At 37.1% G+C, this 13287-nt stretch overlaps 1 protein-coding gene across 1 annotated transcript in view; it reads left to right on the plus strand.

Annotated features, from left to right (window-relative positions):
* The window catches only part of PPA2 (inorganic pyrophosphatase 2), an 87754-nt gene that overhangs the window by 74073 nt on the left and 394 nt on the right, over positions 1-13287 (plus strand). Inside the window, exon 11 of the mRNA XM_059171702.1 lies at positions 12162-12198. Coding sequence (XP_059027685.1) covers positions 12162-12198 — 37 coding nt within the window. The remainder of the gene's footprint in view (positions 1-12161; positions 12199-13287) is intronic.

The raw sequence follows: 13287 nt of genomic DNA on the forward strand, positions 1-13287 counted from the left end.
CTCTACACACGGGACCCACAGAGGCAGAGAACACTGCCCTTTTACCCTGGGAGTCTGGGCTACAGCCTATGTCTCTGGCAACAGGAGTTAACCGTCTGTAATAGTTCAGCCACAGGACCACCCAATTTCATGTTTGGAGATATTGTGTCTTTCTTTTAACTTTTAGGTAAGTTTATAGCCAAAAAAATATGAGACTTTGGCAATTTTTGAGGATGGTGTGACTATAAATTGGAGTTTTATTTCCAGGAGCAAGATTCAGCATTTATAGGGAACAAAGACCGTTTGTGTATATATGTGCACACATCATGTGATTTGCCTTCCAGATCTAATATTAGCTGCTATTGATGGCAATTTATTTGACTGCTGGGATTTAGGATGCTACTTTGAGGATCCTTTACTGGATGTAAATATTTCTTGAAAATATGAATGAGTTGATTGAAATGAAGTTTACAAGTTAATCTAATAGACATAAAATTAGAGAATGCATAGTTTTTTTCTACTACATGTGGACATGTCCAAAAATTGAGTATTCATCCACAAAAAGAGTTGCAAAAAAAAAAAAAAAATGCCAGAGTTAATGTCATGTAGACAACATTCTCTTGTCTATATATAATGAAGTTACTAATCATTTATGAAAACATTAAAAGAAAAAACCCAAACCATATGTTTGGAAACTAACAACACTTCTGGATATGTTATACCTCAAAAAAAAATGTAAGGAATCATTAAATACTTAAAATTGAATGACAGCTGAATCACTATATGTCAAAACCTGCACAATACAGCAAAAACAGTTTTTGAAAGCAGTAAAATGATATAGCAGAAATAAAAATAGAGAGGTCAAATACTGAACTCTGTTCTTTTTCTTATCTTTTAACATAAAAAAGAAAATTACAAAGAGTAGAGCCATTTTTTTGTTTGTTTGTTTTTTAGTTTGGGGAAGGAGAGAATCTTAAGCAGGTTCCATGCCCAACATAGAGCCTGGCATACTGTTCAGTCTCATGGCCCTGAGACCAATAAAATTGCTACATCTTTAGTCAGAATGATCAAGAGTTGAACGCTTAACCAGCTGAGCCACCCACGCACCCCTACAGCAAATGTTTAATGAAAGAAAACATAAGAGGGGCACCTGGGTGGCTCAGTGGGTTAAGCTTCTGCCTTCGGCTCGGGTCATGATCTCAGGGTCCTAAGATAGAGCCCCGTATCTGGCTCTCTGCTCGGCAGGGAGCTGCTTCCCCCTCTCTCTCTCTGCCTGCTTGTAATCTCTCTCTCTCTTTGTCGAGTAAATAAATAAAATCTTAAAAAAAAAAAAGAAAGAAAGAAAAAATAATGGCAAGGATCAATTAAAAACAAAAGCTGGGTTTCTTTTTTTAAGAATAAAACTATAGACAAAACTCTTATAGGAAGTATGATGAAAGAGAAAGTACAAATAAAAATATCAAGAATTAAAATAAAGATATAAATATGGGCATAGGAGATATTTAAATAATCAAGGGAATACTATGATATGCTTTTGTCAATACCTTTCTAAACACAGATGAAGTAACAATTTTTAATTGAACTTGACAAGATGATCCTAAAATTTATATGGAGTATAAAGGGCCCGGAATAACCTAGAAAGATTTGATAAATTTAAGTGAAGTTTAAAAAAAAAAAAAACACCTCTGTAAACAGTACAAGACATGATAAACTGAGTCAAAACACAAGCCTTTGATTGGGGGAAGATATTTGCATGTAAATGGCAAGATTTAACAGCTTATTCAGATCAGCAAGAAAAGGATAATCTAATAGGGAAAAAAATGGGCAAACAATATAAATGGACAGTTCATGAAAAAGGATACTTATCAATGGCCAGTAAACGTGAAAATTTGCTGTATCTCACCAATAATCAGTGAGCTCAAGCTCAGACACAATATAAATTCATAATTACCAGGTTTGCAAATGTGTGAAAGTCTGATTTTTCCAGGTGTTTTTAAGCAAGTGGGGAAAGGAGACCTCTCATACTTGTTGATATGTTTGATGGGAGTGTAAATTGGTACAACTACTTTGAAGAGCAATTAAGTAATTATAAGTAAAGTTGAAGATACTTATAATCCACTACTCTGAAATTGCTCTTCTAAGTATACATTCTACAGAGGCACTAATATGTGTGTTTATGTGATGAGACATGGCAAAACTGGAAACTGAATAAAAGTCTATGGTAAGAGCTGCGGGAATAAACTATGGTATATTTATATGGTGGAGTGTTATGCCACAGGGAAATGAGAGCTATGCGACTCTACATGGATAAAACCTGAAAGTGCGGTGTGGGGCAGAAAAAGCTTTTGCAGCAAGACATACTGCATAGTATGCAAAACACCCAAAGCAGTACCATATATATATATTTTTTAAGATTTTATTTATTTATTTACAGATAGAGATCACAAGTAGGCAGAGAGGAGGAAGCAGGCTCCCTGCTGAGCAGAGAGCCCCATACGGGGCTCTATTCCTGAGCTGAAGGCAGGGGCTTTAACCCACTGAGCCCCCCCAGGCACCCCAGTACCATATATTTTTATGGGTACAAACTGATAGAGTGTTCACATTTTAGAAACATAAATAAGAACAGTAAACACCAGCATTAGAATGGTGGTTACAAATTACTTGAGAAGGGAAATAAATATGATTTTTATTTCGGATGAGTAGGGAGAAAAGAGACTTCAGTTGTAAACTTTCTGAAATAAGATTAACTCTTTTAAAAGTGTAGGGAGTTAGGTAGGTGCTACAGTAGTCTCTGCATTTTCTGCATGTTTGAAGTATTAATAATTTTAAAAATTTGAACACCTAGGAAAACAGTAGAGAAAATTGGTAAAAGCAAAAGCTAGTTCTTTTGAAATGGTCAATAAAATTGCTACATCTTTAGCCAGAATGATCAGGAAAGGAAAGAAAGAAGACAGATCTTTTGCATCAGCAATCAAGTGACTTACTGCTGGTTCTACAGCTGTTAGTAGAACAATAGGAAAATATTGTGAAAAACTTTATTAAAGTAAATTTGACAACTTGTATGAAATCGACAGATTTCTTGTGATATGTAAATTACCAGAGTTCACTGAAGAAGAAATAGGCATAAACAAATTAAATGTGTACTTAAAGTCTTTCCATAAACACAACGCTTGGCTGAGCTGGCTCTCTCTACTCTTATTCAGCATTGTAGGTTCTACCCAGTGCAATAAGAAGGAATAGGAAAGGGCATTCATCTTACAAAGGAAGATACATGAAAGTCTGTGTAGAATATTCAGTAAAATCTACCTGAAAGCTACCAGAATAAGTGATTTTAACGTTTGTTGCAGATACAGAATCAAAATACAAAAAAACAAGTTCATTTTAATAGGCTAGCAGTAAACAGTTGGAAACTAAAAATAAATATGGTATTTGTAGTGGCATCAAAAGTGCGAAACACCTAGGGATAAATCTGAAAAATATATAGGAAGAGCCTTTAAACTATAAAGCATTGCCAGCAGAAATCAGAGAACTAAATTAATCTATTTGTAAATGTAAATATATCATGGTTGTAGGTTGGAAGACTCAGATAATGATGTTATCAAATTGATCTATAGATTCAGTGGAATGCCAATCAAATTCTAATACACCATTTTATAGAAATTAGCAAACTCATGTATATAGAGACCTAGAATAAACGAAGCGACTTTATAAAGAAGGAAGTTAGAATAGTAACCTCCTGATTTGGGGACATTTTATAAAACCACAGTAATCAAGATACTTTAGTAATGGTGTAAAACTAGACAAACCAATGAAATCAAATCCAGAAATAGACCTACATATATGTGGACAACTGATTTTCAAAGTGATAATCTTTAAAACAAGCAGTACTTGAACAGTTGGTTATTATTCCATATGGTACCAAAGAAACCTCGCTTCATTCCAAACCTTGCACAGTATATATGATAATTTTCCAACATGTATCCTAGACCAAAGCTTAAAACATAAAACTATAACCCTATTTTGACCATGGGTTAGATGGGCAAAGTTTTTTAGATATGGCACTAAAAGCATAACTTAATTTTAAAAATGATCAATTGAATTTCATCCAAATTAAACATTTCTATAAAAATACTCTTTAGAGAATGAATAGCCACATTCAGTAAGAAGATATTTGAAAATCATATCCCTGACAAAGGGACTTGTACTAGAATATATAAAGAACTCTGACAGGGGCGCCTGGGTGGCTCAGTGGGTTAAGCTGCTGCCTTCGGCTCAGGTCATGATCTCAGGGTCCTGGGATCTAGTCCCGCATCGGGCTCTCTGCTTGACAGGGAGCCTGCTTCCCTCTCTCTCTCTCTGCCTGCCTCTCCATCTACTTGTGATTTCTCTCTGTCAAATAAATAAATAAAATCTTTAAAAAAAAAAAAAAAACTCTGACAATTCGTTAGTAAGAAAATAAAACATCCCTTCACCCCCAAAGGAAATGCACAAAATACTTCGGTGGTCACTGTGCCACAGCAGATGTAATGAAGACATGTGAGATGATGCTCAATTTAACTAGTCTTTGAGGAAATATAAATTAAAAACCACAGTGACATGCTTATGCACACTTTTTAGAATAGCTAAAAATGTAAAAGATTTGTCATTGTTGGTAAGAATGTGGAGGAACTGGTAGTTCCATAGCCTGCTGGTTGGAATGAAAAATGATAGAACCAATGTGGAAAAAAAACAATTTGGCATTGTCTTGAAAAGTTAAGCATATACCTACCATATGATCTAGCCATTCCACTTTTAGATACTTATCCAAAAAAAATGGAAGTTTATGTCCGTACAAAGGCTTGTACACCAGTGTTCATCTCAGCTTTCTTTGTAATAGGCAAAGTGAAAACAACCCAAATGTCCACCAACAGATGAATGGATAAATTGCGGTATATTCAGATTGTGTGTTCAGTGTGGGTATACTGCTCAGCAATAAAAAGAAATGACTGTTTGACACATGCTATAACATGGCTGCATTTAAAAATATATTGAGTGAGAAAAGGCAGACATACATATTATATCATACCATTTATATAAAATTTCAGGAAAGGCAAATGTTCACATATAGCAACACAAAACATCATTGGTCGGAAAGTTTCAGGGAGAGCCAGCAAGGAAAGGTTTCATAATTTCTTCTATAGAGACAGGAGGAAATTGGGGATAGTGGTGAATATGTTTATTATCTTGATTGTGATAATGATATTACGAGTGTGTATATTTGTCAAAACTTAGCGATACTATAAATACAGTGTGCACCATTTATTTTATGTCAGTGTTAGTCCAGTGAGTTTCTTTATGTAAAAAAAAATTTTTTTTCCAGAGTCAGACTGTCTAGGTCCAAATATCAGGTCTTTCATTCATAGCTTAAGGCAAATTATTTAACTTATTTATGCCTGGTTTCTTTCTTTATAAAATGGAGCTAAGAATAATATCTTCCTTGTAAGAGTTATTGTAGAGCACTGAATAATATAATCCAGGTAAAATGTGAAACAGCTAGAAAGTATTCAATACACCTTAGGTTTTATCATCACTATTGACATTAATGTTGTTGAATTAAATTGACCACAGAGGGGAAAAAATCCCTTCTATTCCAGCTTCTTGAATACTTCTGGTGATGAGAATATCACTCCTTCATGAGGTAGCCCATCCCATTGTTGGAGATTGGAAAAGTCATTGTGACTAATTTAGATTATTCAGTGAGAATCCATCCTATATTCAGAGACTTAAACAGGAAGAAAGGGAAGAGGAAAGAGAAGAAGTTAGTTTCCACAACATAACAACTTATTCTAATACGTAACCACTTTTCCCATCTGGGAATTTTTTCCCCAGAATTTTCCCACATGCTTCTATTTAAGCACTTTCCTTGTATTCTGCTCTCTGAGGAAATGGAAAACCTCTAGGCATCATGCGAAGTTAGGGAAAGTTTGAATTAGGTAATTTGTGGGGTTTTTTTAGTATTTGGTGACTGTAGTCATTTTACTAGAGGGGAAGAAAAAAGAATTGACCTTTGTGAGGTTGCGCACACAAACTCAGTGCATGCAGGACTGAGGAAGTACCACACTCATTGCTAAAGAAATTCCCAGACTTTCCTAAGGCCTTACACAGCCTGGTAGCCACAGGGATTAAAATTCCTAGAATTTAGGATCCAGGTTAAGCACACTCCTGCTCAGTTCAAGGACCCAATCTCATGATACTGTGAACCTTTAGCTCACAGGAATGCTGGAAAGCACTAGAAACTTCTGGAACTGTGAGGAGAGAATACCTCCTAGGGAAGTCTCAGCAGCGGCAGTCTGACTTTATGCCTTCCCTTGGCAGCCTCAGGAAAACCTGGAGCACCCAGCGCTCAGAGACAGCCATGATGACAGTTCACAGGTTCATGAGCAGTGCGTTGAAGGAGAAGAATAAGGGGGAAATTTCTACTTTAATTAAAAATGTACTGACTGTATTTGGTAGACTTTATTTCTTTAGTAAAGCATTGATATTCACAGTGTTGTATGAAATTTGGGACAGTGATTTTGTGTTTGATGTCAGGACTCTTCAGCTGAATCTTAGAGAACAGTGCACTAGAACCAGATCCTGATTTATCAAGAAAGGACATTTTTTAAAAATTTAATAATGAATTACCATAAAGATGTTCCTTTTTTTTTTTTTTTAATTTTATTTATTTATTTGACAGAGATCACAATTAGGCAGAGAGCTAAGCAGAGAGCCTGATGTGGGGCTTGATCCCAGGACCCTGGGACCATGACCTGAGCCAAATGCAGAGGCTTTAACCCACTGAGCCACCCAGGTGCCCAAGATGTTCCTTTTTGACTTGAGAGCTCATTCTGCATCACTACTCAAAGGGGAATAGAATAAATGAAAATAAGGTCAATCATTTTGTTTGATTCTAGCCAATTATATACATTATTGAAAAGGAAGTAGATTAAACTTACATAACCTAAAATATTCTACATTTTTGTCTGTGGGTAACTAAGAACTGGTCGTATTTTGTTGGGTTTCTAAAGCAAAAATCAGAAAAGAAATGTAAAAGTAAAACTAATGTACAGCGAATGCCTTATGAACTTTATGAATTGGGACAGAGGCTAGAGTAAGCTTTCTTTGGTGGGTAAAAGAAAGAGGAATACTTTGGTAATGCAAACTCTAGATTAATTGGAAAGAAAAATATGAATATGAATATTCATGAGAAGTATTTTTGGAGTGGGAAAAGGAGAGAAGATAGCATTTTTAGAATAAGAGTATAAAATAGTACTGTTTTGCAGAGAATTTATATTAGTTGATTCAAGGGTGCCCAGTTTTTCCCAGTAAGTAACTGAGATGGTTTCTTTGTTTCTTGCCATGAAAACGTCGTGGTGGTGACTCCTGACAGAGTTGGGATTGGGTCACTTCTCGGTGCTCTGTGCTGCTCTTAGTTCTTCCACGTTTTATAAGCAGGTATGGTTTGCTGTTACTTCAGAATCAGGAAGCCATTGACTGTAGGTGAAGAACTGAAGAGCAGATGTGTCTCATGAACCCTTTGTTGTTTATAGATTTAAATGTTGGTTTCTCTTTGGCATTCTTTTGGCATTCTCATTTGGCATAATATGGAGAAATGTTTAAAAAAAAAAAAAAAAAAAGACCTCCAGACCATGAGTTCTTATCTCTGCAGGTTCGACTTATTGGTGATGTTTGTTTTCTTTTTTATAAGGCTTTTTACATACTGGATATATTCTAACCAAGAAATATATTTTAAGATTGGAGAAATAAGGAGGTATCTGGCTGGCTCAGTTGGTAGAGCACATGACTGGTTTTTGTTTTTTTGGTAAAGATTTTATTCATCTATTTGACAGCGAGAGAGGGAATACAAGCAGGGGGAGTGGGAGAGGGAGGTGCAGGCTCCCCGCTGAGTAGGGAGCCTGATGCAGGTCTGGATTGCAGGATCCTGGGATCATGACCTGAGCCAAAGGCAGATGCTTCAGGACTGAGTCACCCAGGTGCCCTGAGCACATGACTCTTGATCTTGGGGTTGAGAGTTTGAGCCCCATGTTGAGTGTGGAAATTAGTTAAAAATAAAAATAATCTTAGAAGAAAAAAATGAAGAAATAACATTCTGGAAAAAAAAATTAAGATTTTATTTATTTGAGAGGGAGAGGCAGAGGGGGAGATAGCATGAGCAGTGGGTGGGGAGGGGCAGAGGGAGAGGGAGAAGCAGCTCCTTACTGAGCAGAGAGCCCAATGTGGGACTCCATCCCAGGACCCTGGGATCATGACCTGAGCCAAAGGCAGATGCTTAACAGACTGAATCCCCCAGGTACCCCTGAGAATTATTTTTTAAATGAAATGTTATGATAAATGTTTCAGCTAGAGTAGTTTTTCATTTCTGTCATTTTATACTTTTTAGGTTAATGAGAAGTTGCTTAGTTACCCTATTTTATACAGGCATACCTCATTTTATTGCTGTTCACTTTGTTGTGCCTCACAGATGCTGCACTATATACATACTGAGGTTTGTGGTAACTGTTAAGCAAGTCTGTTGGCTCTATGCCACTTTTCTAAAAGCATTTGCTCACTTTGTGTTTCTGTCATGTTTTGGTAATTCTCACAATATTTCAAACTTTTTTATTACCATATTTGTTATGGTGATCTGTGATCAGGGAGCTTTGATGTTACTGTTGTAATTGTTTTGGGCTGCCACAAACCACACTCATAAAAGACAGTGAACGTAGTGGACAGACATTATGTGTTCTGACTGTTTCACTGTCTGGCTGTTCCCCATCTGGCTCAGAGAGGCTTTCCTATTGCCTGAGACACAAAATATTGATTAGGCCAGTTAATAACCTTACAGTGGCCTCTGAGTGTTCAGGTAAGAAAGAGTCCCATGTCTTTCATTTTAAATCAAAAGCTAAAAACAACTGAGAGCCTTCATGGAGAAGGCACATGTTGAAAGCCGGGGTGGGACCAAATCCTAGGGCGCTTCATAAAATGAGCCAGACTGTGAATGCAAAGAAAAGTTCTTGACTACTGCAGTGAACACCCAACTGATAAGAAAACAAAACAGTCTTACTGCTGCTAGGGATATCCAAGTTTGAGTGGTATGGACAGCTCAAAACCAGCCACAGCATTCCCTTAAGCCAAAGCCTAATCCAGAGCAAAGCCCTAACTTTTCTCAGTTCTGTGAAGGCGGAGAGAGGTGAGGAAGCTGCAGAAGAGGAGCTGGAAGCCAGCAGAGGCTGGTTCATGTGGTTTTAGGAAAGAAGCTGTCTCCATAACACAGAAGTTCAAGGTGAAGCAGCAGGTGCTAATGGAGAAGGAGCTGCAACAAGTCAGCAGAAAGTCTAGCTAAGATAATCAATGAGCGGCAACACCAAGCAGTGGATTTTCAGTGTAGATGAAACAGCCTTCTGTTGGAAGAAGATACTGTCTACAACTTTCAAAGCTAGAGAGGAGAAGTCAGTGCTTGGCTTCCAAAGCTTCAAAGGACAAGCCAGCTTGTCAGGGGCTCATGTAGCTGGTGACTTCATTGCCATGCAGCAAATCCTTGGACTCAAGAATTCTGCTACCTTTACTCTGTCTGTGCTCTGTAAATGGAACAGCAAAGCCTGTATGGCAGCACATCTGTTTACAACATGGTTTACGGAATATTTTAAGCCTACTGTTTGAGACCTACTGCTTAGAAAAAAAGACTCAGGTGATGGTTAGCATTTTTTAGCAATAATTTTTATATTAAGGTGTGTACATTGTTATTTTAGATATAACGCTTTAACACTTAACAGACTAGAGTGCATTCGTAGCCTTTAGGAAATAAAAAATTCATTTGACTCACTTTATTGCAATATTTGCATTATGGCAGTGGCAGAACCAAAGTCACAGTCTCTTTGATGTATGCCTGTATACTATATGTTTCTTTCCTCTGAAATGTTTGGCAGCTCCAGCAAGAAGCAGCTGCTCATTTTAAACAGGAACTCTGAACAGCTAACTTTCCAACAAACTTTGTTATAAATGTTTTGCACAATTGAAAGAGCATACCAATTTCAAAGAATAAATAATTTACTCTGTCTTGTTCTCTGTGTGGTTAAACGGCCATCAGATGCCAGAGGCCTACTCTCAATGAGTATAATTTTTATACTATGATGTTACTTTCACACCCAGGTTTGCTTAAGTTCCATCTTACTCCAAATCAATCATCATTAAGCATTTTCTCTGTGCTAGGAAGCTGAATAGAATTTTTTCTTGTTTTGAAGTACTTGGGAATTTCAAAGATGTTTTACATAGAATTCATACAGAGCTTGCTTTATTTACATTGTTACATCATGTTTCTGTGACAGAACAGAAAGTATATTTGATTAGCCTTTTTCTTAAAGAATAGAAAGAAAAATAACTTTAAACTGTTTATGATTCAGAGGAATATTTTAGGGTTCTCCAAAGAAACAGTAGGATGTATAGATATATGTAAACAGTGATCATGGAGGCTTAGTGAGTCCAGATTCTGCTAAATAGGTCAGGAGCTAGAGACAGAGGGAAGCCAGGGCTGCAGATGAAGTCCAAAGGCAGTTTGCTGGAAAATCTCCTCTTGCTTGGAGAGGCTGGTCTTTTTGTGTGTGCTTTCACCTGGTTGGTTGAGGCCCACCCACATTATGGAGGGCAGTCTGCTTTTCTGAGAGTAAAGCCTATTAAAATGTTAATCTCAACTACGAACACCCTCCAAGTTGACACATTAACTGTCACAGGGACTATTTTAATGTTGAAATTTTAAGTTTTTCTTCCTGCTTACTTGTTCTTACTCAGTACTGCCCTTGGACCTAAGCAAGGAAGGCCCTACTTTGCTTTGGCCTTCATCAGTTATATCCATCCTCCCAAGGCAAGACCAAAGGACCAAAGCTGTGCCTTCATCAGGAGCCAAGCCCCCGATTCCATACCACCCTCTCTCTAGCTACTCAGAATCCTGGTATTCTTTGTCCAAATAGCTGCAGGTGTGTTTCCAGGGTCTTAAGGGCATCTCCCCAAGTCCATGCTCATTCCTTTGTGAATGGTGTGCTCACTGTTACTTCTTCAGGGACCACTGGGAGGCTCTTCAGAGGTAGGGAGTACATAGATATATGGGCTGGAGCTCGAGCCTGCGGATGGGACCTAAGTGCTGCAGGATGAGAGCCATGTGCCTTTTTTCCTTACTTGGCTGTATTCAGGCCGTCTCGGGTGTCTAGAATGCTAAACGAGGGCTTCCAAGTCATTACAAAAGTACATTTCTCAAGATAGGAAGATGGACCTTACTCTAAACTCCACTCATCACTTTTCTTAGCTTGGTTTATAACTCTTAAGTATTCACATGTATGGTATGCAGTCTTCCATTTTGTACCTTTGCACCAGACCTCAAAGGTTGGAAGCAGATCTTTCCTATTGTGGGCAAGCAAAATGAGAGAATTAAAAGTTGATTAATCAGTTTGAATCTCATATGTGTCATAAAATCAAGGTAGTGGTTTCCTGAGGAGAGAAAACATTATGACTGGGGAAGGGCCTGGCCTGTTCCATTTCTCAACTTGGGTGGTGATTAGTAGATGTTTATTCTTGGGCTTTGTGCATTCCTCTCCATGGATGAGGGATCTCTAAATTAAAAGTTAAAAAAAAAAAAAAAAACTAAAAAATGTATTGTTTTTAATTAGGAAAAAAAACCCTGATATCTCAGAAAAGCCTTTCTTTCAAACTTGTCTGTCACAGATTATACTACATTTGTTCTAAATATCTTGGCCCAGTCATGGAAATAAACAGAAAAATTAATTTAAATGCTCTAGATGGCAGCTAAATAAATTGTGTGTGTGTGTGTGTGTGTGTGTGTGTGTGTGTGTGTGTAGGGTGTGTGTTGGATTTTTGTCTTCTAGTCCTCAGCCAGGGAGGCAACGGAAAGAAAACCTCCCTGTCCTCTTTGCATTCTCAGTATCCCGTGGGTTAATGAAAAAAATATTTTTAAGCATGCTTTTGTTATTTGACTCAAAGTCTGTGGTTTGTTTATCCAAAAGAAGCAATGATAATTAAAGGCAAAGAGGAGTACTTACTTTTCTCAGGTTCTAGTTTGTTCTATAGTTTCATGAAAAAACAAAAAACAATTGTGGATGTGGTATCCACATCCAGATACTCATAACGAGGGTCTCTTCTCTGCTTTTATCTTTCAGGTGTCATCATCACCAAATAAGGGAAGTAAAGAAGAAGGTATGGTTTTTGGTTCTTGAAGAGCCTACATGTATAAATTTGATTCTAGTGGGGGAAACCAGAAAAAGTATAATAGGTTATTTTGAACATTATATAAACCAAGTAAAAATACTTTTTAAAATAGTCATTAAATTTTTCAGATGAAATCAATTTTTTTCTAATTTCAGAAAATGAGAAGGAGCAAATATATTACTTTTAGGCTAGAAAATAGTTTGTGTCAGTGACTTTTTTGGTGAAGTACTGAGAGGTTTCAGGTAGTTCTAATAATTTTTTTTTTAAGATTTTATTTATTTATTTGACAAACAGAGATCGCAAGTAGGCAGAGAGGCAGGCAGAGAGAGAGGAGGAAGCAGGCTCTCTGCAGAGCAGAGAGCCCAATGCGGGACTCTATCCCAGGATTCTGGGATCATGACCTGAGCCGAAGGCAGAGGCCTTAACCCACTGAGCCACCCAGGCGCCCAGTTCTGATAAATTTAATGGACTCCATATATCTGCATTTGGGAGATTTTTCTTTATTATCTAACCATTTTAAAGAACCACTCATTTTAAATATCCTAAAATCAAAATTTATAGTAAGTTTGAAAATACTGTATTTTTTGTTACCATTATTTGAAGCTGTTGTGAAAAACAAGTAAAAATGTTGTGTAGTAAAAATTTCAGAATATAAGCATAGGCACAAAGCATTCATCTTTGAAACTCCGCAAGATTTTTGGCCCTTTGTTTTAATATAAAACATTAGAAGAGCATTCAACTTGCAAAACTGGAGGAAAAATGAGAACTATTTACTGTGTCACATTCTGCGACGTGTAGAAAAGAGCAGATCTGTAGACATTCCATGGGAAAGCAAGTTATATTCCTTATATGGGAAACTAACAGACTGTTTCTTTGCAACACTATCCCATTTTGGATATTTGACAGGCAGTCAGATTTTACAGTACAAGGTTTTCCTAGACCTTCCAATCTGTAGCTGGGACACTAACCTCTGTGTTATTAGTAGAGACTAAAATGATCCAAAAAGATGTAGGGAATAAAATGGGAAGGCTCTGGAGTTTTTAAGCACAGTTTTATATAAGGCTTGAGCCAAATGAG

The sequence above is a fragment of the Mustela lutreola genome, chromosome 1, assembly GCF_030435805.1.
Source record: "Mustela lutreola isolate mMusLut2 chromosome 1, mMusLut2.pri, whole genome shotgun sequence".
NCBI classification, from domain to species: Eukaryota; Metazoa; Chordata; class Mammalia; order Carnivora; family Mustelidae; genus Mustela; species Mustela lutreola.